The 24,395-nt window shown below is 40.3% G+C and overlaps 3 protein-coding genes across 3 annotated transcripts; 1 reads left to right on the top strand and 2 right to left on the bottom strand.

Annotated features, from left to right (window-relative positions):
- Nucleotides 1-166: 166 nt before the first annotated feature.
- On the bottom strand, nucleotides 167-12,116 carry LOC146451376 (uncharacterized). Its single transcript, XM_085099165.1, has 9 exons — nucleotides 11,840-12,116; nucleotides 11,236-11,439; nucleotides 10,116-10,283; nucleotides 8,278-8,406; nucleotides 6,887-7,092; nucleotides 4,299-5,233; nucleotides 3,285-3,430; nucleotides 1,874-2,216; nucleotides 167-1,230 (listed from the first exon to the last, which is right to left on the bottom strand). The coding sequence occupies exons 1-9, from the start codon at nucleotides 11,924-11,926 to the stop codon at nucleotides 479-481; spliced, it is 2,970 nt and encodes a 989-aa protein (XP_084955291.1). The 5' UTR covers nucleotides 11,927-12,116; the 3' UTR covers nucleotides 167-478.
- An 881-nt stretch (nucleotides 12,117-12,997) lies between these two features.
- On the bottom strand, nucleotides 12,998-20,534 carry LOC146451375 (EEF1A lysine methyltransferase 2-like). Its single transcript, XM_085099186.1, has 6 exons — nucleotides 20,446-20,534; nucleotides 18,308-18,373; nucleotides 17,265-17,382; nucleotides 16,446-16,550; nucleotides 15,486-15,717; nucleotides 12,998-14,352 (listed from the first exon to the last, which is right to left on the bottom strand). The coding sequence occupies exons 1-6, from the start codon at nucleotides 20,532-20,534 to the stop codon at nucleotides 14,252-14,254; spliced, it is 711 nt and encodes a 236-aa protein (XP_084955312.1). The 3' UTR covers nucleotides 12,998-14,251.
- Nucleotides 20,464-23,287, top strand: LOC146451374 (uncharacterized). The gene is made up of 3 exons (XM_085099188.1): nucleotides 20,464-20,692; nucleotides 21,675-21,854; nucleotides 23,111-23,287. The coding sequence occupies exons 1-3, from the start codon at nucleotides 20,603-20,605 to the stop codon at nucleotides 23,276-23,278; spliced, it is 438 nt and encodes a 145-aa protein (XP_084955314.1). The 5' UTR covers nucleotides 20,464-20,602; the 3' UTR covers nucleotides 23,279-23,287.
- The last annotated feature ends 1,108 nt before the right edge of the window (nucleotides 23,288-24,395 follow it).

The raw sequence follows: 24,395 nt of genomic DNA, 5'->3' as shown, positions 1-24,395 counted from the left end.
CCATGAATTTTCTGCAAAAATGAAACAACATCTGATCATGATCATAATCATTATCTCTTGCAATATCAGAATTTCGCTTGAAGTTTATTACATTTATTTTAATGGCAACTACAATTGTGAAGAATTAATGATCTTTGCACAACTATACTCTATCATTAATAGCTGTAGCGAGTGTACTATTTTTTAATGCAATGAAATCTCAATATTCAAAATATGTTTCCTAATATTGGTGTTGGGACAAAAATAACAGACATAGCTAATTTCGCGTCCATGAATTTCATTCATGGGAAACAAAGGGGGAACGTGGGAAAAGCGCGCGTGTAACGTAGATCACCTCGCGTGTTGAACGCGTCTTGTCCAACCACATACAAATTACCCTACCAACCTAAGATTCCCCGAAAATGTTAACATGAACAACAAAACTATAGTTTCGAAAAAGCAACTAAATTCAACCGCAACACTGCGCACACGTTCAGTTTCAAGGCGCGCTTCTACTCCGAAAGTGGCTAGACTCCTTCTTCTTACGTCGACCGATCCGAGCAGCAGCTTGCTTGATGGAGTCGTTTTGTTGGCGATGCTGATTTGGCAGCTCATAAAATGAATACGTGAAAGCACTGGAAACTGGGAGTCGGTGAATAAAGTTTAAGTCCTCCAACAACACCAGTGGTTTTCTCTGTTCAACCCTTTTGAAAAGCATCTTAGGTTCTGTGTCCTCCTGTGCTTGCGCAGATGGCAGGGTAGTGACCTCTGGTAATGCAGAGTAATCCTCTGCAAGTGAAGGGCAGTCCGCTGCAAGTGTGCTTTCGTCATGGTGCTCTTTTGCGCACTCAGGCTCGGGTGTTTCTTTCCGTATCTGCGCATGCTCCTTAACACTGATGCTGCTGACAGGTCGTAAGGATCGTTTTTTCACAGGATTCATCAATGTCGAGTCACATGATATTAAAGCGCTGCTGGCTTCAGTTAATGAGATACGCGCCTGACTAAGCCTCGCATTCGAGCCTTCAGCAAAGGACGCCGTCACGTGGCTCATTGAAGGACTACCTTGGCCTAGAGTCATAACTTTAATTGCTTTGCTGTGGTAGGTCCCAGGCCTCTTGACGCCATTTCCCTTCTCTTTCTTTCTAACTGCGCGGCGTGCACGGCTTGACCTGGGGTCATCTGTTGCTTCATCAAAGTCATACATGCTGTCGCCGTTTGCAAGAGAGCCGTGCGACATCTGGTCATCTAAATCTAAAAGCACACGACGCACGTGAAAAACTGTCAGCATTTCTTCAAAGCTTTAGAAAAGATTTAAAAGAATATCTGCTATCATCCAAGCCTGAGAGTGGTTTCTTGACTTCCTGTATTGTTATTTATTTATTTTTTCTTTTTCTTCTTCTTTTTCATTACTTATTCATTTATTTTACTTACCTATGTTTGCTTATTTTCATGTATGCTGGCTAACTAAAATTAATTTAAATGCAGATATCCTATTGTCAGGTAAGAGATTAGGTGTGTATTACTAAACACATTTTAACCTCATGGGTTTTCACACCTCCACCTTCCTTTCTCCCTAATTCCTGTTCTTTGTGTTTAATGTGGAAATAAAAAAATTTGAAACTTGACGCAAATTGCCCCAACTGAATATAATCCATTGAGCTGAAAGGGTTACCTTGCTAAAATAAAATTCACTTACCTTACCTAAATGGCAACCATACTGGGAGGATTTCACTTAGAATAACCTGTAATTATTATTGATTTATCATTTGTTTATCTTTTGAGAAGTAGGGAAAATATATACAAAAACCTTTAAAATCGATGTCTAGAGAAAGATGTATTGTTGTATCCCTTGTCTCTGCAGAGAGTAACGAAACGTCTATAAAATAATACTTACTGGAAAATGACACATTCTCTCGCGCACGCGCACTGCCCATTGCCCTGCTATACTTTCGAGGCATCGAAGCTCGTGAATCGGTCACTTGAGGGCCACGTGCCATATCAGACATGTACGACGTGTGCGAATCTGACAAATGCGCGCGACTGGAACCCACTCTAGGTGGTCGTATTCGGCCCCAGTACTCCTCGTCAGAGTCGCCATCGTCATAGGAATAAGACGATGAGCTGTTACTGGGGACAGCCATGGAATGTCGGCCCAGTCTCTGGTGCGGTGTGTCGGGTTGACCTGATCGGTTTTTCACGGACGGATTCTTTTTTCTAGAGCGACGTTGACTTTGTATCTAAGGTAGAAAAGAAAAAGCTTTGTTCAATCCATTTGATCCCAATACATAGATAACGTCCCTCAATTGCTCTTGTACACATGCATGAACTTTTGTTTAAAGGGGAAGTATCACGCAAATTTGCTGTCATTTCAAACCCCAAAAATGTTTGTCTGTCAGCAGAAACAAAGAAGTAATTTTCAAGTTTGTTATAAATTATCACCCCAGCGAAATAAAACTGTGGGATTAGTGCCTCTGGTCAGAGACAGAGTAGGCCGGTATGGATTGAAACTTGAAAAATGTTAGGCTTATGTTTTTCAAGTTCTCGCATTTTTGTTTCCAAAATGCGCTAGAAAAGATCACGAATAGTTCCTTTCAAGAATTGAGTTGATTTCTTTCCTCTCGTCATTCTAGAATGATTTGGAGGCTGATGGAAGGTCTTATTTCATCATTTTTAACAAAAAATACCAAAAACCTCATGATACTTCCCCTTAAACCTCTAATGAACAGTGCAGCTATGCGGAGCCATTATCTTCGACAACTGAGTCATCAAGGCCTCTATCGCCTAAAATTGCCCCTCTTAAATTTCCCTTTAGCACCCAATCCTTATTGAACACGTAGTCTAACTCGTTGAAAGTCACTTTTCCATAATCCCATTCCTACCTCCTCCACACCCTACCTATAAAAATATTGCATGGCATTGGCTTTCGTAAAAACCCAGTCAGTAGTACATGAGCAATTCTTTACTCTCTTCAACATTCAGTTTTTGGTCCGAGAAGTCTGGGTAAGTAACCATCTCTTGTAGTGTAGCCATGCGCATTACTTGACGTTGATCTAAAACACCCAAAATACTGTGGAGTATCTCAATTAATTGCAATTTGCACAGCGGCGCAGCGATGCCCAAAACGCCGCCCGCCAAGGGAAATCCGTTTTAGAAATTTTTGAGCAAAGGTGGATGATATCTTGCCTCCAACGAGTGTCTTTGCAAATCTATTTTGAGAAGCTTGAAATCTGTCCGTTTAGGATTTCAAACCGGGCTGAGTGCACCAAGACGTGGAATTGAGTCCCTTTTAAACTATTAGAACCTACTTCTTTGTAAGCTAAGACACCACTGGGCGATTTTGATGTTGGGAATCCCTCCTCGTCTGAATCTATAGATGATGCAACAGAATGTCTCCTTCCACTAGCAGACGTGAGCCTCGAGCCTCCTTCCTTAACACCGGGTATTGATCCAGCTACAAGTGAACATTAACGTTACTTCGGCAAATGAGAGAATAACCCGTTTTATGGTTGCATGCTTGGTGACCTGGCCTTTGAGTAGAAGCGAGGCTGGAGGCACTTTGTTTTGATGCAAACCTCACTGCGTTTCATCTGTAGATCATGCTGCTGGTCTTATGCTAACTAGTTTGCATAAGACCAGCATGATCTACATATAAAAAGTAGTGAGGTTTGTATCAAAACAAGGTCACCTTCAGCCTCGCTTCCATTCAAAGGCCAGGTCACTAACGAAACAAGTATAGAATGGGCTACTAATTTGTTTGTTGGAAAAGTCCATTCTTTAATTTGTTGAAAGGCCTGTTAATATCCTTGTTCCGAGAAGTTCCGAGAAGTGTGGACTAGCCACTGATCAATCCGATTGTTTTCAGAAAGGTTTTTTTTTTAAAACAGTGTGCTGGTATCTCAGTAGTAAGGGGGGGGGGGGGGGGGGGAGGGGGAGGGAGGTGGGAGGGGAAGATGTCACGTTTAACTGAATGTAAATGTAGTTACTTCACGTCCTGAATAAAAGTTATAACCGCAAAATCAAGGCCCTCGAATTACTAGGAAATCATGATTCAAAAGAAAAAGGCAAAAAAGCCGCACAGTTTCACTTTTTTTAACGTTGAAAAAGATAGCATCTTATGGATCTCTCTTTTGAAATTGTCTTTATACACCAAAGTCGCCAGGGGATGGTTGTCTTTGGGCAATTTCCTAAAAAGGGCCCGAGGAAACAAAGTTTTCCTCTAAAATTTTGATATGGAAAGTTACTTGACTTAGTTCCTTATCTCCTCTGGGAGAATAGGGCCGTATATGGAAAGTTAACTTTCGTTTAATTAAATAACTTACATTTTTCTTCAGAGTCATCCATACTTTGTCCTTGTAATTTATCTGTGACCTTGTTCTTGTTTGACAATGCTTGCTTTTGCTTTCTATTCCTTTGCAACCGAAGTAACGACAACAGTTTTAATTGTACCTGCTCAGGTAAATCTTTCACCTTCAAGGAATTCAACACAGATGAATTCAAAATCAATCTCACGGAAGAGTTGACGCTTAATCTTGCTGTGGCGCTTGCTAATGTTGTTGTCAAGTCTTCGTAACTCTCATCTTTCTTAAAATCCACATCCCCCTGTCTTGCTTTATTCATTTTCTTATCACTCTTATTACCAGTTTCACTGACATTTACTCTGGCGTAATCGTTGTACCGGTCCTCATCAAAAAACGCTTCCTTCAGCGCAGTCGTTTCAACGCCGAGAGCTGCTGCTATATTTTGAACATATGCTTCTTTATCAGCTTTCAGAGCATCATCCATACTCGTTGTCGAGTCACCACCAAGGGCTTCTTTCAACTCAGTCGTTTCAACGCCGAGAGCTGCTGCCGCAATAGTCTGATAGTATGCCTTCTTGTCTAACTTCGCCGCATCACCCACTTCCTTTGAAATGTCCACCAACTTAGGTGAGTCGACACCGAGACTTGCTGCCAAAGTTCTAACATAAGTCCCTTTATCCAACTTCTTCGGATCAGCCACTTCCTTAAACGCTTCTATTATCGTAGTTGAGTCGATCTCTCGAAGGTTTACATCCTCAAGCTTCACTTCATCTGACATCAAATAGTCACGTGATGCTTCGTTTCCCATGGTAGAGCGGGGCCCGGGACGGTTAGTTTGGTACTGGGGTAAGTAACTGTCTAAGTAAGTGTCTTGCAGAGGGTCCTCGTAGACATTTTCATCAATTTCGTTAAGAACAGTTCCACTTCCGGAGACAATGCAGCCCTCTTTTATGTCCCTGAGGATAGAAGCGAAATGTAGGATAATCAAAAAGGGTTGTTTTTCTTACCTTGAATGGGAGACCGAAGTTGGATTCCTCGCCGACAAACCATATTTTCACATAGTACGTTATATCTTGCTTTTACACTTTTACTTGCTTTGTTCCTTTGATATAACAGATCATTACAGTGATCCTATGTGAAATATGACTGATTTACTTAGCACTGTCTGTTTTTCTTGTTTACTATAACAAGGACGTCTCAATGTTCACTTATGGAAACAGTTGGTAGGCCTTCTCTGGTAAATAAGGTGCGAGATAATTTAATTGATCATCATCATCATCATCATCATCAAACACTTAATACTTTGATGTCAGTTTCTTTTATGCGTGTGTCCTCTTATTTAGAGAAACTACGTCACACCATTGTCAAAGTTGTTCCTGATCCACGAGCCAAAAGGTGAGTGGATTCACAACGATTTTTCTCGTTCAAGAATTCTAGTTTTGGGCTTGAATTCTCGCCACATTAAGAACTCAGTATTAAAACTTTCAGTAAAACGTTCACCGATGGCGTCAACTCTCTGACTTTTCATCCGTCTCTACTCTTACTGACTACAAGAATTAGACAATGAGAGCGCGTGCAACTGTAGTTTGCACGGTCGCGAAAAGAGACTGGGACTCGCTCACGTGCTAATGTCACGTGAGTTCATACGTCAGTTCTTGTTCGGAGTAGTTGTTCTTTGGCCGCCCTGTCTTTCATGGTTCCTGTACTGTTCCCGCTGGGTTCACCCCGCCGTTCAGGGATTAAGCAAACGCGTAGTTTCTCTTATGTCAGTAGACTAGTGACCGTGCGTTACGCAAGTTTTCAGTAAATTTGTAAAAAGTATGATTATCGTCATCGTCTTCGGTGTCTACGAAAGGAGGAAAGGGGCTTCGGCAATTGTTTTCCGTCCGAGGATTTTAATCCGAATTAAATGCTTCACATGAGTTTCTTTCACTAACTCGGAATGCTTTCCTTAAGTTTGCTTCGTTTTGATGTTTCTGTTTTTCTTCTTCAACAGCTTTGCAGGAATTCTGCTAATTTGCCAACCCTTCATTTACAGCTAACATGGCCCATCTCTTAGAAAATCTACGTTAGCATTTTCTTGTATCGTGAATTTGAAGAAAAAGTTCAAATCATGCATTTGGGTCACTAGTTAAAGGGGAAATGTCATGTGGTTTTTGACCTCTTTTGTTAAAAATGGTGAAATAAGACCTGCACATAGCTACAAAATAATTTTAGAACAAGGAGAGGACAGAAATCAACTCAGTTCTTGAAAGGAACGGTTCGTGATCTGTTCTAGCGCATTTTGGAAACAAAAGTGCGAGAACTTGAAAAACGTTAGCCTAACATTTTTCAAGGTTATATCCATTCCCACCTACTATGTCTCTGGCCAGAGGCACTAATTGACAATTTTATTGCACAAAACTAGAAATTCACTCATAATGAAAATGGTGTCAAGACAGACGCTCAGGAAAGGAGAGGTTTTGAGATAACTGAGTGGTCCGCCAAGAGAATTTTTAAGATTATGGTAAATTTTAGAACGTAACTAAAAGAACTGGTCAAAAAGAAACCGTGTGTTATCAATGCGTTATCAAATATACTACATACAGCATAGCATCATATCTACAAACCCAAGTCTTCTCTTTGTCTTCCGCCCTCTAGCTTCAGAGCGAGGCTTTCTGTTACTGGCCAAATGTATCGCGGGCCCACGAGTCGGTTGCCGTGCGAATTGGCAATTATCAGGTACAGTTCCAAATTCCGTCCAGTAGTCTTTACACCGAGGGCAGTGAAACAAAGGTGTGCAAAAAATTCCAGGCATGTAATCTTTGGTTTTCACCTGTAAAAGAAAAGGATGCTCAACGTCATTTTTTATCCTACCAGTATGCAAGGAGTAACTCCCATTTAAATAAGCAATGGCTGAGCTGATTACCAGTCTTCCTGGATCTCAGAAAGTATCCGACAACTCTGCTGAAGATCATGATTTGAATGCAGTCGGGAACGCAAGCTTTTCAGTTTTCTGTAGCCCAGTGCTCAAGACAAACTAACTACTAAATACTTGAGAAATGGATGGTAGGGAGGGGATGGTGACGAGAATACACAGATTCTAAACCGGGGGTGCGGAGAGGGGGGGGGGGGGTGGGCTACTCAGGAATATTATTGATAGGGAGGTACAAAGGCCCCCATTTTTGCTGAAGCAATCTGGCGACTTTTGGAAGGTTAGAACTTTTCTTGTGTATTTTTCTTTTTGTTTTTGGTAGAAAGATTTTCATAAGCAGCGTTTTTTGGGTTCATAATAAAAGTGTACCCTCAGGTCTTCCATTTTTATTGAATTAGATGCATAATTCCAACAGTCATTTTCGTTTTCATAGTTAAATAGAACCATAAAGCCGTCCTTTTCATCTTTGTAAAATAATAAGCGACATATGTTCCCATGTCTGGCTTCCCTGAGCAAAAATCTATCACTTTTCCATTTCGAAAGGTTGAGAAAAAAGACTGCCTGAAGTTTAGGCACAATGAATCTAATGATGAAATTGAGTAGAAAGTGAGAAGAATCTATTTCTTTCTTTGTAACTACGATTAATAAATACATCATTGTCGAGGGCGAAAGGAAACCCTTTCGGGCAATTTAAGAGCTCCACGTATAACTGGGTGGTCGCATGAATTACCTCGCACTCCATAGGTGCTGTGTGTATTTGTTGTTGTTGTTGTTGTTGTTGTTGTTTTTCTTTTTCTTATAAAGCTCGTGATTTCCAACTTCATTTTTTTAAAGGGGAGGACAAAGGGGCTTTTTGAAGGTCTACTCTCTGCCTTATGGGACTTTTTTTGGAGGGTCTCAAAATTTGGCCTTAATCGCACCTTGCGGTCACCAAAATAATACACTTGGGTACCCCCCCCTGGGATTTGGATTCCTTGTGCCAAAGTTACCAATGGTATCACTTGACATGCTTTAACGGAGTTGGTTGAAAATAACAGAAAATGCAAGGGGGAGGGGGTGGAAAGTGTTGAGAAAGCTGATTCAAACCTCCACATAGATGCCCATCTTCCGAATAAACAGAATTCGATTGAGTCCATCTTCCTCGAAATCTTGAGCAAATAATTCATCTTCCTCAAACAGAGTGTCGATCAGAGGTTCAAGGCTAGCTCTCATAACCTGGCAAAGGAATAAATTATTAGAATCAACGAAAAAAACAAGATGAACCAGTACCTCCTGTCGTTGCTGTTATCTTTTCCCTACGCATCAGTTAACGCTTAGCGCCGATCCCCAAAAATGCTCGTCTATATCTAAAGATGGCTTTTTTGCCCCGTTTTCATAAATACATCGCCACGCATTTCAACAGAAGTAATGACCTCAGAGACGAGTGGATATAACTGGGTCAAATTTCAAAGGCCAGAAAATTAAGACCATGTCAAGAGAAAGGTTTGATAATTCCGTCATTTAGGTAGCCTGCAATGCAGGCGTATTTTTGGAGCGGAAGCGCTGAATAATCCTTCGTTGCTGTCATCTTGGGCGAGGAAGCGCGAGAGGGCTGGAGCGAGTCAAAAGTGACCCTAAGGGAGAGGACGACTGGCTGAGAAATAAAGGAGGGGGGAGGGGGAGAGGAGGGAAAAGCTCTCATTTCCTGCCCCCCCCCCCCCCTCCCCCTCTGCCTCCTTCAAATACGCGAACTAAATTTATTATTCAGTGCTCGCCCATGAAAAACGCCTGCACTGCAGGCTATCATTTAGGGCGCTTTCGTTTGCGACTATTCCTGAATAGGAATCACAGACAGGACGGTATTCAGGTTTGTTTGTTTGTTTTCTTGTTGGGGGGGGGGGGGTGGGGTGGGGGCGTTATTCTGTTTTCGGAATGAACAGAACAGTATTCCGTTCATTCTGCTCCTGATAGAGGAATGAACGAGTTGTTTTAACCTCATTATGAAAGCGAGGCTAAGTACAAAGTTTTTATGATGAAAATTAGTTTTCATTCACATGCAAACAAAACTAATTTTCATATGATAAACTTTGCACTTAGCCTTGCTTTTATAATGAGGTTCACAGCAACTTGGAAATGGCCGGTGGAATTGTTTAAGGTTAACGAGAATGGAACGAATTATGTTCGTTTGGGATTTGAAATTCTGTCTATTCGGCTGTTATCTCTGAACCGGAATAAGACGTGCAAAAATTGCCCCAAGCGAATGTGCTTTTAGTTTACAGCCTTTGATAGGAGAAAGGAATGTTATGTTATGCTTTAAGCCTGGCGAATAAATGAAAGATGTAAGTATGTGCCCGTGTCATTGCCCGACACAGGCATACTAGGAAAAAGAATTGAATCCGGGTATGCCTGTGGCACTGACTAAAAAACACATCTATCATTTTCCTTTTTTTTTTTTTGCTCTAGTTAGTTGCACGTTATACGCCAGTTAGTTGCACGTGGCAGTGACCAACTCGAAAGCCTAAGATCCTTTGGTCACTGTGCATATTTTACTTTTCACATTTATGTAATTTAATGCTGTCTTTATGTTTCTTTTCTAATATACTGTATTGTAATTTCCTTTTGTTGTAAACCATTGAAATAGTGCATAATAATAAAAACCTTAAAACCTTAAGCCACAAAGCTTAGAACATAACATCACATTTCATTCACGCGTGCCATTGATCAACATCCAGATCCTAGCAGTATGCAGGATGTTTTTCACATGAACCTAGTTTAATGGCCTTAGCTCCTGTAGCGCATTCAAACTAGAAATCGGAAGGTCTTAAGTTCGACTCCTGATAGGAGCAATCGGATTTCCTTTTGCCGAGTATGCCTTTGCTACCGACTTAATAAATACATCTTATTCTATCAATCTATCTGAGAACTAAAAGATAAGTCTGGACTACCTCTTCTACGAGCACGACTGGAGACTCCTCGATATCTTCAATGGAAACTTCTGTTGGAGATTTCTTGCGAGCCTCGCCCTTGATCAGTAAATCCAGCGGTTCGCTTATGTCAGGACTGGGCACCGTGTTACTTCGACGGCTGCCAAGAATGCCGGGTAACTCCGGTAACTGTGAAGATATTGAAATTTGCATGTCTTAAGTTAGTCTTCTTAACATTCCCCCATCTGCACCTCCTTAAATTTTAACCTAATCTCGGTTTCTTTGTGCTTCAGTCGCATGGTCGATTATTGACGCGCGTGTCAAACACGGGCAGGCGACTCTCGCTTGGTCAGTTAAAACATTGTTTAACATCATTTGATGGCTCAACAATTTTAGTAACAATGTTAGATGGTGTCTCGCCAATATTGTTTTCTTGACGAATGTTTTGTTTTTGTTTATCCGCGCGTCCAACGTTGAAATAGCCTCCCACGCAGACGTTCTTAGGGGTTCGTCACGCGTTCCTGCCCCAGTAATTGGGGCAGGAACGCGTGACGAACCCCTAAGAACGTCTGCGTGAGAGGCTAACGTTGAAAAAGTGGCGTTAATTACTTTAAAGGGAACCTCCACTCCGAAAACAAATGGACGGTAAATTGTTGGAAATAGTGTCTAAATTCTAAGAAGTAGAAATAACATTCAAGTGTGCTTAAAATTAGATATGATTGTCGCTGCGCGCAGCCTTCTTGAATTTCATGACGTAATACGCTTGCTCTATTGTTTCACACAAAAGAACTTCTGCTTACTAACAACAGAGACAACCGTATGACGTCATAAAATCTAAAATGGCGGCGCCCGGGAAATGTAAAAGCGAAAAAAAGGCGACGATCTTATTTAATTTTTTAGCACACTAGAATGTCACTTCTACTTTTTAAACTAAAATTTAGAATTTAGACACTATTTCAAACAAGTTACCGTCCATTTCGGAGTGGAGGTTCCCTTTAACCAGCGACGTAGAACAAACCATAGTGAAGAATTACCTTCGACACTAAATTGAAAGCTACTGTTTGCGTCTGTCTCGTTTGGCCGTACGCTTTAATGTTTTTGTTTATACGGAAAACTACAAGAAAACAGTTCATTTACTTACAGAAATCTCAGTGCCGTCCCCAGGCTCCAGCAAAGGCGATGATGTTCCTTCTTCGTCCCCATAACTACTCGGTGAGCACTCCATCTCCACGGTAGGAAAGGAAACATTTTTGTCTTTCTCCAAACCAACGCAGTGAAAATCAAGTTTCTCATCAACTTGCTCAGTAATGAATGTTTTGGGAAATACTTTCCCCACTTGCGGAATCTAAAAGCGTATGAAAACAAAACATTAACATAATAGTGCTTACACCAAAATGGCTACCGTTTAGATATTCTTTTGTTCGTATTCAAATTAGCCCTTGTCACCTCGTTCTTAAGCTCAAACTCCAAAAGGATATTTTACCTTGAACAGCAAATTTACGGTTTAACTTTTGTGGGAAAAAAACACGAGGCCTTTAAGGCTTCAAGCTTCTGTCATCTCCAATTCTTTAGAGCGAACATTTGAATGGCGGTAGAAATGTTTGAGAAAACATGTCTTCGAGCATCAAAACCATTGTCCTTTTTGTCCAATCTTAACCGACTCAGGGGACTTGTACAAATTCCAAGTCTGTTCCATTTTCATCCACTGTACAGTAATGTAAGTGTAGTCTTCAAATAGTTTTTACCTTTTTCCTTCTGTCCGACGCAAGACGAGGCAAAATCTCCGCGGGAGCACCTTTGGGATCCCTTAGGCGGGGTAACGTTGTTATCATGGCGAAATATTTCGCGCTTCCCAAAACTAAACGGCTAGAATTTTGATAAACCTCTCCGCTGTTATATCACTCGGTTTATTGTCCTTTATGACGTTAGGTTTTACTGCACGAGCTACAAAGGCGCGCGTGCCTGCATCTTTGATGAGAATACACACCAATCGAAAATAAAGAATTCTAGAACAAAGTTCGTTCGGATCTTTCTTCTATTTGATCTTTCATCCGCAGTTCAAAATATATGTTTCATATATTCACAATAATTTATTCATCCTTCACGGGTATATTACGAACTCACAATATGACCAGCTCCCAGTTGGCTTGATAGCTCAGTTGGTAGAGCACTGCACCGGCATCGCATAGGTCATGGGCTCGAATCCCGTTCAAGCCCGAATTTTTTCAGGCTTTCTTTTCGCAACGGCTTAAGTTGCGCACTAACTGCGAGGATCTTTCTTCTCTTTGATCTTTCATCCGCAGTTCAAAATATATGTTTCATATATTCATAATCATTTCGTTGTAATGTTGTATAAAGTTTCGCGTACTTTGAAACTTTGGACGGAAGCATCTACAGATGCCTGCAAAATAGCAGGCAACAAGCAACAAAAGCAAAACAAAGCAAAAATTGTTTTAAAATCCGATTTTTGTGAATTTTCTAAGAAGCATTTTTCCTCCGCAATAAATCTTACATGCGTGCGCGAACGGGAAATGTATCAAAAAGCAAATTTCCGGAACTTCCCTAGTTTGCTACAACCTTAAGCATTTCTCTAATGCCGGAACACATGTTCTGGCGATGCGCTTCGTACGAAACACAACGTAACTAAGCGTGTTTACACCTAAACTGGTTGCGCGTGATGCTATAGTATTTTTTTTCGGATTAGCATGGGCCTTGAGAATTTATATTACAGCAGGCCACACTTCACAAAATTGCAACCAATTTGAAATTGCGTAATTCTACGGAAATATCAAAAACTGTGTGGCACCGTGTCCCGTTCTATATTAAGTTAATTATTTACTTACTTGTTTATTGATTGATTGATTTATTTGTTTATTATTCGTTTCTTTATCTTTTAAAGTATACTCATTTAAAATAAATGTTCCATAGCAGCTCATATCATTACTAACTAACTCATGTTAACTCTCCAATGTACATTTCAATTTTCAACATTTCAACAAGTCTCAAAGATACGCTTTAAAGGAACTTAGCATACCAGACGAGTACGTACCAAACTAAAACTCAGAATTACCATCTATTGCACTTTATGAAAAGTATTTGATTGTACTGAGCTCGGTTTCATCGACGCAAGTAGCGCGAACGCAAGAGTTGATATGTAAGCAAATTATAAACCACGGGTAAACTTTTCACATTGTAAACTAAAGTTCCAATTATCTATTCATCAAAAACCAACAAAACAACTATTTAAACGAGCTTTCTTCCAGTATTATTTTGCTCAGTATTAATCACTGCCACACGATATTGTAAAACGTTTTCTGTCTTTCTTCTCCTCTATTTATAATTAGTTTTCCTTTTGCATTTTTTCTGTTTTTTTTTTTTTTGTTGTTGTTGTTGTTGTTTATCTTAACAAATATTGTATCGTTATTTTAAAGGACATACAATTAGGTAACTACATTATGCCCTTCTCCACTCCTTTCTTACGCACTGTAACCTTATGTAATAAGATCATGTGGAGTAAACAAAAAATACAAAAATACAAATAAAGTTCCAAAAAATACTTTGTCAATCCAAAGTTGATAAAAAAGACAACTTTGTCTTTTATTCGATCCTAACAGGAAGGACGTGTGAAGACGTTAGCGAACTGACTTAAGACGTCAGCGAAACAACTCGTAGGGCGAAACGACCGCAATTCGTTTCACAGTATACCCTGACCTTTCATTCACATACAGTCACGTATTTCCAGTTCGTTTTCATGGATCGCTGGCTTGCGGCCACCTTTAATGCTGCCACTTCTAGTTTACTCCAGACAAGAACCCATGAGCGAGTCATACCGGTGCAAGTTCACCCCGGTCACTGTACCGGAACGAGATTTTCATTCCGGTACGAAAACTCATTCCGATGTCATGTAAACGCGGTACGGCTGCTTGTTCAGGCATGAAACCACCTTCCCGGGAGTCTGGAACGGGTGGCGCATGCGTAGTCTTCGACATCCAATCCAAGATGACGTCACAATCACGTCGGAATGCATGAAGTTTCCCTTCATGTAAACATGGAATGAAATCTCATCCCTTCATGTAAAGACGATGATTTCATATCGCAACTCGCACCAGTGCGAGTTTTCACAACTTAAACACCCCCTTATCGTTGTTCGTCTTCAGTTAAGAATTTCTTGTTCTAAACACCAGAGTTGTGACCGTGTTTCCCGCCTTACCACCAAACGAGAAAGTTGGAGCAGGAAGAGACTCCAGAAATTCAAATCCTACCGACACAAAGGTAAAGCGAAGAGAAAATTTTGCAGTTTATAACGAAACATGGGACATCATGGGACAAGGGATACACGTACATGCATCAGTCATTATGTTACACCCAAGAAATAGCGGTCATTAAATCGCCTTCTGATCAGCAAGATCTAGCAATTTTTTTCGGTTGTTTTAATAATAAAACATTATTCCACTCATCGTTGTTGGAGATGAAGTGATTAAACATGAAGCTAGCTGGGTGCCCTGTGCCTCATTGGCTATAGATCTACCAGTTGGCTTGATAGCTCAGTTGGTAGAGCACTGCACCGCCATCGCTATTGAGTCATACTTTCGGATCCCGTTAAAGCAACTGCTTGAGTTGCACAAATAACTGCACGAGGGTCTTCCTTCTATTTAATTTGTCATCAAGAGAAAACAAAGAAAATCACTAGCGTGACCGTGGTTTGGATATGTGATCCTAATTACCATAAAATTTTGCCAACTTTAGCCTTGAATTTCTCCAAGAATTATTGATCATTTGAGAAGCCATATCAAACACTCAAAAGTGTGTTTCATCAGATATCCAAACACCTCGAAGTCGCTTAAAAAACTCGGCTGCGCCTCGTTTTTCCAACCTACTTCTCAGTGTTTGGAGATCTGATGAAACACTCTTCCTCGTGTTTGATATATTACTTCAAATATATGTTTCATATATATTCATATTCATATATCATCCCATATCCAATGCGAGCCCATGGAATATTAGGGAGCTTAAGCAACGACGACGGCGACGACAACGACAACGCCGTAAAACAATAGGTTTAACGAGAAAAAACAATCGCTCTCCACGTGAGTTTTACATTAAGGTACATTTCTTTGCCGTCCCCTGCAAAACAACAACGTAAAATAACCGCATTTAAGGTTTTGTGAAGAACATGAACACACGACGGTGAATTTTTCATTTTATTTCTTAACTTGAACACCACTCTTACCAATTTGGTTCCTGGATAGTTCGCCGTTTCTGTAGAAGTTGAACGAATTGAAATAATCGCGAAGTAGCACAAATGAAATAAAGTTATATTTTCAGGTGACGTTTACGTTGCCGTTACCGTCGTCGCTGCTTAAGCTCCCTAATAGGACAAGTCAAACTTACTGTCATTAAAATGAGCAAGCAGTTCAGGCTCGGTCCAGTTACATGAGCAGATGATAAAAACTCCACCAGGAGCCAGTAAACCGGAGATATTTTTTATGTACATCATTTGGGAACCTGCAGCGTCGTTTGGATTTAAACTGATAGCATCATAAGTGCCTTTGTCCAAACACACATCAAACTTCTGATCATTGCACAAGGCATTAGTCTCTGAGGTGTTCAGTATGTCACAAACCTACAGTTTGAGTAAAAGACAGAAACAAGTTCAAACAACAGCTCTGGGTTGGTGAGCCTGTGAGAATAACAAACCTAGGGATAACAAGTTTATTTCACTTGAACAAGACAAACAAAGTACAAAAGCTAACATGAACAAGCCATAAAAAATATAAAACTTCATTGACTACCGTACCTAAAACCGATTTTGGAACACAACTGATGCTCCTCTTACTTCATGCTGGGTTAGTACAGAATTATGCTTTTTTTGTTGGGAGGGGGGTGGGCACTTAGTAAGTTTTTCGGCTTTCAGTGTGAGCAATTATTCAAGGGTGGGTGCTTATTAACTTTTTGGGCTTTTAGGGTAGGCGCTTAGTTGGAGTTTGGTGGGCGGTTAATCAAATAAATAAAGTATAACCTTTGGGTGACAGGAACACCAACATAGACTTCACCTTCATGTCAGCATACAAATTCTCCTGACACTGGACCCCATGTATTTTTAAGAAATCTAGTAGAGATAATATGATTGCAATCGCTTTTTCTCTATCTCTGAACTGCGTGCACGATACCCAGCCACAATGTAATCTAAATATTCACTCAAGTGAATGTCTTTGTACTCCACTCTCAGTTGAAGTCCTGTATCATTGTGAATTTTCATTCAGTTTACCATCTCTGTAGTCCTCCAGTCCAGACTCTCCACTCTCCGCCAAAGTACTATACCATTAGTATCGTTTTTATTTGTCAACACACCTTGTATTTAATGCTGACTTGTTCTTGTGTTGCTATGGAAGTTGCCAACTGAACAGCCCCCTGTGAATAATCAACACCCATCAAGTTTGTGTAGCCATGGCGAGCCTGAAAACAAACAAACATAAAATAAACAAACAAGAGATTGTCAGTTCAACTGATTTTAATTACCCTTCCATGCAAAGAGAACAAAAGTTGACTTTCAAGTCTGCAGAATGTTGAAATGTGGTAAAAAAAAATGAAAGCTAATCACATAAGCAGTACTTTCCCATGGTTCTGTTAATTATGCTGTACAAGGTGGTTCTAACTCTTTTGAGTCTGTGGATGAAATCCTAAAGTGGACCATTCAAATGAAGCTACTGAGTAGTACTTTTCTGTGGTGCTGTTTATTATGCTGTACAAGGTGATTTCTAAAATGCAAATGAAATCCTGAAGAGTTAGCTGCATTCAAGTGGAGCTCAAATGAATGCTGTTGTACACTTAACTGTACTGTGGTGCCATTTATTGTACCTGTATGCTGCACAATGTTGAGGACGTTGAGGATTAAAAAACGTTGGTTACTGAGCAGTACTTTCCAGTAGACTGCTGTTTGTCATGCTGTACCAAGAGGCTTTAATTATACACTGTATATAGCTATTGAGTCAATGGAGTAAATCCTAAAGTATGAACATCACCCTTGACCATTCAGATGAAAGATAACAATTAAGTAGTAGCTACTTCCAACTGTACTGTATGCACTTTCCTTGAATTTTTTCTTTTATTTTGAAACTACAATGCTTCTCTCAGTGAAGGATGAATGAAATTATTGTCAATTGTACCTACCAGTTTCACAAGAAGCACACCATTTCCACACCCCACATCTAAAAACGATGATGACTTTGTTATCTCTGCAGAATTTTTTATCCACTTGACTATTCTGTTCACGCTGTGTTCTCCAAACCTGTGGTGAGAAAGGAGTTATAAATCTCCAAAACTAACTAGTTAGTACACTGTATTTCTTCTTAGGGGACTGGTCAAAACAGGTTTGTTCGAAGAGGACCCAACTTTTCTGGGGTAGGGGGGTTTTCGAAGACACCACCTATCTCATGGACATTACCGACAAAATTTTATTGGCTGACTCAGAAATATTCAGGTAGCAAGAGTCAGCATTGCTAGATAAATAAGAAAAGTGTGGTTTGAATCTCACTGTCATTTTTACTGCTGAATAGAGGGGTGGCTGTGCAATAAAGACACCATCTTTTGAGGTTGAGGAAGGGGAGGGGGGGAAGGGGGGCGCAGGCAGAGACCACCATCTATTTTGGGGTTTGGTGGGTCCTTTTCGAGTATAGGAGTTTTGACCACTTCCCTTACAAATAAAGGGCTTGCTACAGGGTTTTTCCTGAAATGTGGCTTTGCCGCATTTCTGCAATTCGCAACACAATGCCAGATAAGATTTACGTTGGTACAGCAAATGGGGTACACAAAATAGTGCCCAAGGATAAATCCTTATTTTCGTAAATAAAGTATTCAAAAGCATCACTGATGATAAGATTGATATGACAGCTGCTCTATACTTCGAAATTTATATAGCCTCTCCCTGCCTCAATTGCCTTTCCCTCCTTGTTTTTTTGTTTTTGTTTTGTTTTTCTGTGCTCATATTCTTTCTTGAGTTGCTTCTGAATAGCCTGTACAAAGAAGTTCAAAGCTAAAGGACACCATCAATTCATGCAATCTATCTGTTCTAGCATTATAGAAACACTAATTGTTGACAGTAATAATTAATGGGTGAAATTAACATTAAAGTTATTGTACAATAACAATCTAATTAGAAATCTAAATGGTAAACACCGCACAATGAACACTCTTATCAATATTTCAATATTTACCAAACTTCTCCAACATCACCATTGTCACTAAAATTAACCAGCTCTGTTGAGTATGCCTGGTCCCAGCTAAACAGATTCAAGTCAAAAGAATTATTAATACTGGATGTTAATGAGTGTTAGGAGTTGGAAAACATAATTACACTTGTCTACATGTAATAGTCCAACCAAGTCTTGAGGCAGCCAAGACCCAAGTCACTTCTTTTTTTATCCCAACAGTGATTTTCAGTAGTTATAGTTTAGACAGTGATTTTAGGTAGTTAGTTTTTTTTCCTTTATATTTGTGGTGATGGGTTTATCCTGTTGCAAATTATCCTTAGGTGTAGATGTATGTACAGTATATTTGGCCACTCACAGGGTCCGAAATTAACTTTTTTTGGAAGGCGCCAAGTGGCGACTGAAATTTTTTTTCAGTCGCCATACGGAAAAATGCGGTCGCCAAAAAGCAGAAAAAAAAGTGTTAATAAAATTTTTCCTTCGCAGCGAAACACAAACCAAAATTTTTGGTTGCCAGATGGAAAATTCTGGTCGCCAATTTTTCTTTTAAGAATCAGAACGAAGAGAATTTATACACCTACCACTGAAAAACCACGCAGTTTCATAAGACTGCTAAATGTTTCAAGTCAACTTTATACCTTTTCTTGTCTCTACCTTTTGGAGAAGAAATGTACCCGATTGAAAAACTGCCGGTTGGTTCTTTGCTCTATGTTCAAAACCGTAAACGATCTTTCCTTTCGCGTTCTGTCAAGACGATCAACGGATCGCCATGTTGTTCGCACCAGGCCGCAACCGTGCAGCATTTCTCGTTCAAAAAACATGGCGGCGAAGCTTCGCGCGCACTGCTCGAGCTGTGAAGCATTGTGATAGATTTATAATAACAGGAAAATCGGTTTTATACTTCAGAAGCAGTGGAAAGGTAAAAAGTAAGTGACCAATTGGCGGGCGGCTTTGAATTTTATTTTTATCGATTTGGCTGAAAATCAAAGTTACTGTTTGTATAATGATCGTGGCATGAAATAGTTAATCGCCCGCTGGCGACTAGTTGTGAAATTCTGGTCGCCAGTGCAAAATTTTTAGTCGCATTGGCGACCAGAAAAGCGCAATTTCGGAGCCTGACTCAGGATAATGTCTGAACAAAACTACCCCATGTGTGACTACATGTAAATTCTCAGTCTGCAGAGCATGGTAAGTGTACATACAAGTTTTTAGATACTCCCTCTTTCTATTCCTTTCAGAAAATGCCTCTGCACATGCGAGATCTTGTCGAGTTCTCTCACACTCTGCAAACTGGCTTAACTATTTTAGACCAAAGGGGCGTTGGTTTTTTGCCCTGTAAGTTGAGTATTTTTTTCTGCACATGGGGTTAGAAATTATAACTTTGCAAATTTGGTGAATGTTTGGAAAACCTCTGGTAATGGCTGGGTTAATCCCAAAGTTGACTGGGTATAATGTCCAGCCAACTGTTTTATTGTCACTGACTACAACTTGACTACAATCCCTTGTTTGTTTATAATTTTTATGTTTGTGCTTGCTTTAAAAATTCATGAATAAAACTTAGCTAGGGCAAGGCTAAAAATGAAAAAAATATATTAATATTATTTTGTAACATCTTCATCAACCAAAGTGGTGGCCAAAAAAAATTATAATTATTACATTGTACTCGCTTTTTGGTCTTGCTGGTTTGCCTGTGAAGTTATCGGACAATCTAAGCTACGTCATAATTCCCATGATTATGTTCTTTCCCATCCCAGCAGATTTCCTTTACAGGTCGCAGATCACAACTACAGGTCACTGTGTTAAGCTAATCAGGGTCTCCTCGCCCTAACCCCACGCGCCATACTAAAATTAAAAAGCTAATTCAGGCCTTGGGCACGCCAACCCTCTTAGTTATATAACAGTACAACAGTGACTTGTACTTGTGACCTGTAAAAGAGACCTGTCATTCCCATTCCTTCAACTTAGGGTGAGGTTGTCAACCCATCCCCAGCTCAAAGACGGCGGGAAAAACAGCGGACGTTTTCTAAGTATAAACTCGTGATCTATTCTCTCTCATGTTTTAATAAGCAGAAAAATTCATATTTCTGATACTCTTTTTCCAGTTACGCACAGCATTTAAACGCCTTCTAGCTTTATACACTTACTACTCTTTTGTTCCGAGCTTGGATGGTGCAAGTTTCCCAGAATCTACTTCGACGAGTTTTTCCTCGTGTTCGCTCCCTTCGTCCGCCATGTTGGATTTATAGAAGCCCGCTGTCGTCAGCGGTCTTCTACTGCAGCGCGAGGGACTGGTGAAGATTAATGGCGGATGAAGATGGAGAAGGTTTACTTCAGGAAACAGGAACAACTTCAAGCACAAAAACATCGAAAAGAAAACTTAAAAGATTACAAGTGAGTACACAGTACTTAGAGCTTCTAATGTATCTATCGATCGAAATCAATATAATGTTGTCTTGGCGAAGGGAATATGCTAAGGTTCGTAGCATAATCCATTGGTGTGCTTGAGGGTCCTTGAGCTTACTGTACTCAGCTGCATAGGCTCATGATAGACTGCAAGCAGTCCCTTTCTGGTTAGTCGAGAGGGTGCGCTCACAGCGCAGAAAGAGACTGATTGCAGTCTATCAGCTGTACTGTAAAGTTTTATAGCAGATTTTATATTTTGACGCGTTCCATAAGATGAGAAATAGGCTTGTTTAAAGGACCCTAGTCAGCCTCTGCCATTTTCGATGCCATCAAAATTATTGATATTGCATGGTGAAGCGAAATCTTATTGCTTTACTGTAAGTTGTGTTCCTGAAAGTATGTTTCATTATCTTTTACTTAGTAGTTTCACAGTGATTTCGTTCATTTCGACATGCTCCGAATAAAATATAATAGCCAAACTCTTGCATGTAAACAAAAGCAAAGGTGTGGCTGACAAGGGCCCTTTAAAGGTGTACGTGCATGACTTACATGAAGTAATAAGTAAGCTTAAAATAAAATAAGATAAAACTTCATCAATGTGATCTTAAACTGAAAATGTTTTTGCCTTCTATCTGAAATCCTTGAGTCCCTAAGATAGCTTTGGTCTTACTTACTCATGATCACTTACCCTCACTGTCCCTAGTGAGGCATAAGGCCATCTTTAGTCTGCAGTCTGTAATAATTCTTCCACTGGCTAGTGTAAAATACTTTGAATCTGTTACTGCGTAAAAGTTTTTTGCATGTCTATATCTGTTCTTGTTCTTGCGAGTATTCCTGTATTCGTCTTGTCGCGCCTCAATTAGTTTTATAACTATTTGTGGGACAAGCCATTGATTCTGTTATTTTTCAAATAAATTGTTGTTGTTGTTGTTGTTGTTACACTATTGTTTTCCTTTTACTCTAAATTAAGGTTAAAGCTGCCTCACAGTTGACATGCAAATTATGTGCCAGCAAGAAATTTACATCACTGAAGATGTATGACGACCACATGGCCTCAAAAAAGCACAGAAAGAAGGAGTTAAGGAAAGACACTTCTGGAGCTTGGGTTTGTGAGGCCTGTGATCTGACGTTAAGCTCACAGAAAGAATGGGTAGGTATACTGTAAATCACAGCATAGGACATTGGAGTTTTGTTTGCCCTTTTCATTGCTCTGACAGTGGAGAGGTGGTGTTGTGATGCTTTAGTGTGTCGGTCTTCTGACAGAACAGTCAGAAGATTGGAGGGTTGGTGATTGGTGATAAGCTACATGTAGGTTGATCTCTTCATTACTGTGTTGTTTCCTTAGACAAGAAACTTTGCTCCACATTGTCTCTCTTCACTTAGAGACAAACTGTGCACAAATGGGTACTAGTGACATACTACTTGGGGTAACCCTGTGATGGACTAGCGTTCCATCTAGGAAGAGGGGGGGGTGGGGTGTAGCAATATTCCAAGTTGTTTTATGGTGCAGAAACCGTGTTAAGCTCCAGCCATGTGGGCCACTTAGGCATAAGTGCAACTTTTAACCTTACCTTCCTTGCTCTGGACAGTTTTCCTGCGGGAAATCCAGCTTACCCTGTTTCTATAAAAGCAAGTTGAACATTCCAAATTCCCAATTTAGAATCCGATGGTCATAGGTTAGTCAGTCCTTAGGTGGTTAAGTGTCACCCTCTTTAATAAAAAAAAAATGATTTCTTTTTATTTAGTTTTGTGTGCACCACTTTGAAGGAAAGCGAGAGACTTGCTTATGACCATTCCTTTAAATTGATGAATTCCCTTTGCAAGCTGACCCTCGTAGCTGCCCAGGGTTTTGTAGAGTGGCAAGTGCCCTTATTTTCCGTTCAAACAAGCTGTGTTAACCAACAAGACACAGGAGTGGACGGTGTCTGAACCTCCCACCTGCCAGTGATATTTTGCCAGCCTAATGTTGTTAAAAGCGTCTACCATAAACTTCTTGTAACTTTCCAATTTAGTGCCCTTGTACTGTCATGTACCTCCGGCTTCTCACTACTTTCAGACAGCTAAAACGTAAAATGTATCTATCATAAGATCCTGAATATAACTCCCAATGTAAATATCCCCCCACCTTCAATGCAAGCCCTCAATCCAGTAGACCTGCACTTTTCAAAAGCTCTATTTTCCTTGCACCCTGATAACCTGCAGCTGCCTTGTTTTTTAACGTTTGGGAACATTGTTCTGTTGTTTGTTCTTTTGTTCTCTCAAACAACCATGTAAGACGTTGAAAACGGTCCACGTCCCCCTACCCACCCCCTTTCGGAAAAAAGGAGGGCTTCTGAGACCTCAGGAGCCACATTCTACACTAAACTGTGGTAACCATAACTAAAAGAAAAGCATTTTAATTGACAGGCAAAACACCTTTGTGGTCGGCGTCATCATGAGAGACTCAAGGAGTGGGGCGTTAGGCTGTTCCCAACAAGTTCTCCAGTGACACAGCAAGAAATAGACTTACTGGATGACTCCCACTATGAAGAGAAGGAAGTAGATACTGAAAAAGATGACATTTTCGAATCATAAGTTGAGAGATGCCTGGAGAGATGAGCTGCTAACAAAGATGGCTCGGAGCTCGTCACATTTTGTTTTCAGAAGTCGTGAGGTGGTCAGAAGGTGATTAGCAGCGTTCGTACAGTCTCGAAACAGATTGGAATCACTCGAAAGTTCTCCGGAAATCTTCGGATGATACTCGACACTGTTCCGTTAATTCGGCTTATGAGAGGGACGCGATTGACATGATACGATACAAAAACGAAACAAACTTAATAGACCATTTCCGAGTTGTTTTGAACCTCATTATGAAAGCGATGCTAAGTGCAAAGTTTTTGTTATGAAAATTAGTTTTCATTCATGTGCAAACAAAACTAATTTTCATATGAAAAAATTTGTTCTTAGCCTCGCTTTCATAGTGAGGTTCACTGCAACTCGGAAATGGCCTATTGAGGTCAGTGAAATTAACTGATGGCTGAGCAGTGGCTTAAATTTTAACTGATAGCTGAGAATCCAGCACCCCCATACAGACCCTTGAAGTTTGGAAGTTTGGGCCACACACTCCCAACAAGAATTTTGAAGAGTCCACCACCCCCATCCCCACCCCCCGGGGAGGGGAGTCTAGTGGCGCGGCAAGAGGAAAGGAGTACGCTTGTTCCGAGCAGAAAAACGGCAGAAAGCCGGAGAATATTAAAAGCGGAAGTGCAAATATCTGCGCGGATTAGAAGTTAAGATTGGGATTTCGATGATAACCCAAACCACAAATACTCAACAGGTCTTTAACAATTTTTATACACTGTACAGAACTAAAGGATATTTAGTGTTTATTTAAAGAAAATATCTGTACTACGGGGTTTAATTTTGTAATGTAATACAGGAAACACCCGCGACATAAAAGAACAAGTGGATTAAGAACCTCCAGGCTGAAATTCGTCATTTTAGACACCTGTTATATAAGAACCTTACAATAAATTTATGAAGACTTATTCAAACTGACCTTGAAAAAAGTAGGTTCTTTAACGTGGGTGTTTACTGTAGTGCAGATTAGATTCTGACCTGAAATTTGTAAAGACCGATTTACACGGTGCAACTTTTGCTTACGACTGTCACGGCATGCCTGCGATTTCTAGAGCGTGCGCTGCTCGCGTCA

This window comes from Pavona decussata, unplaced genomic scaffold, assembly GCF_977016875.1.
Source record: "Pavona decussata unplaced genomic scaffold, jaPavDecu1.1 SCAFFOLD_390, whole genome shotgun sequence".
Lineage (NCBI taxonomy): Eukaryota > Metazoa > Cnidaria > Anthozoa > Scleractinia > Agariciidae > Pavona > Pavona decussata.
This window is presented reverse-complemented; position numbering and strand designations above follow the sequence as displayed.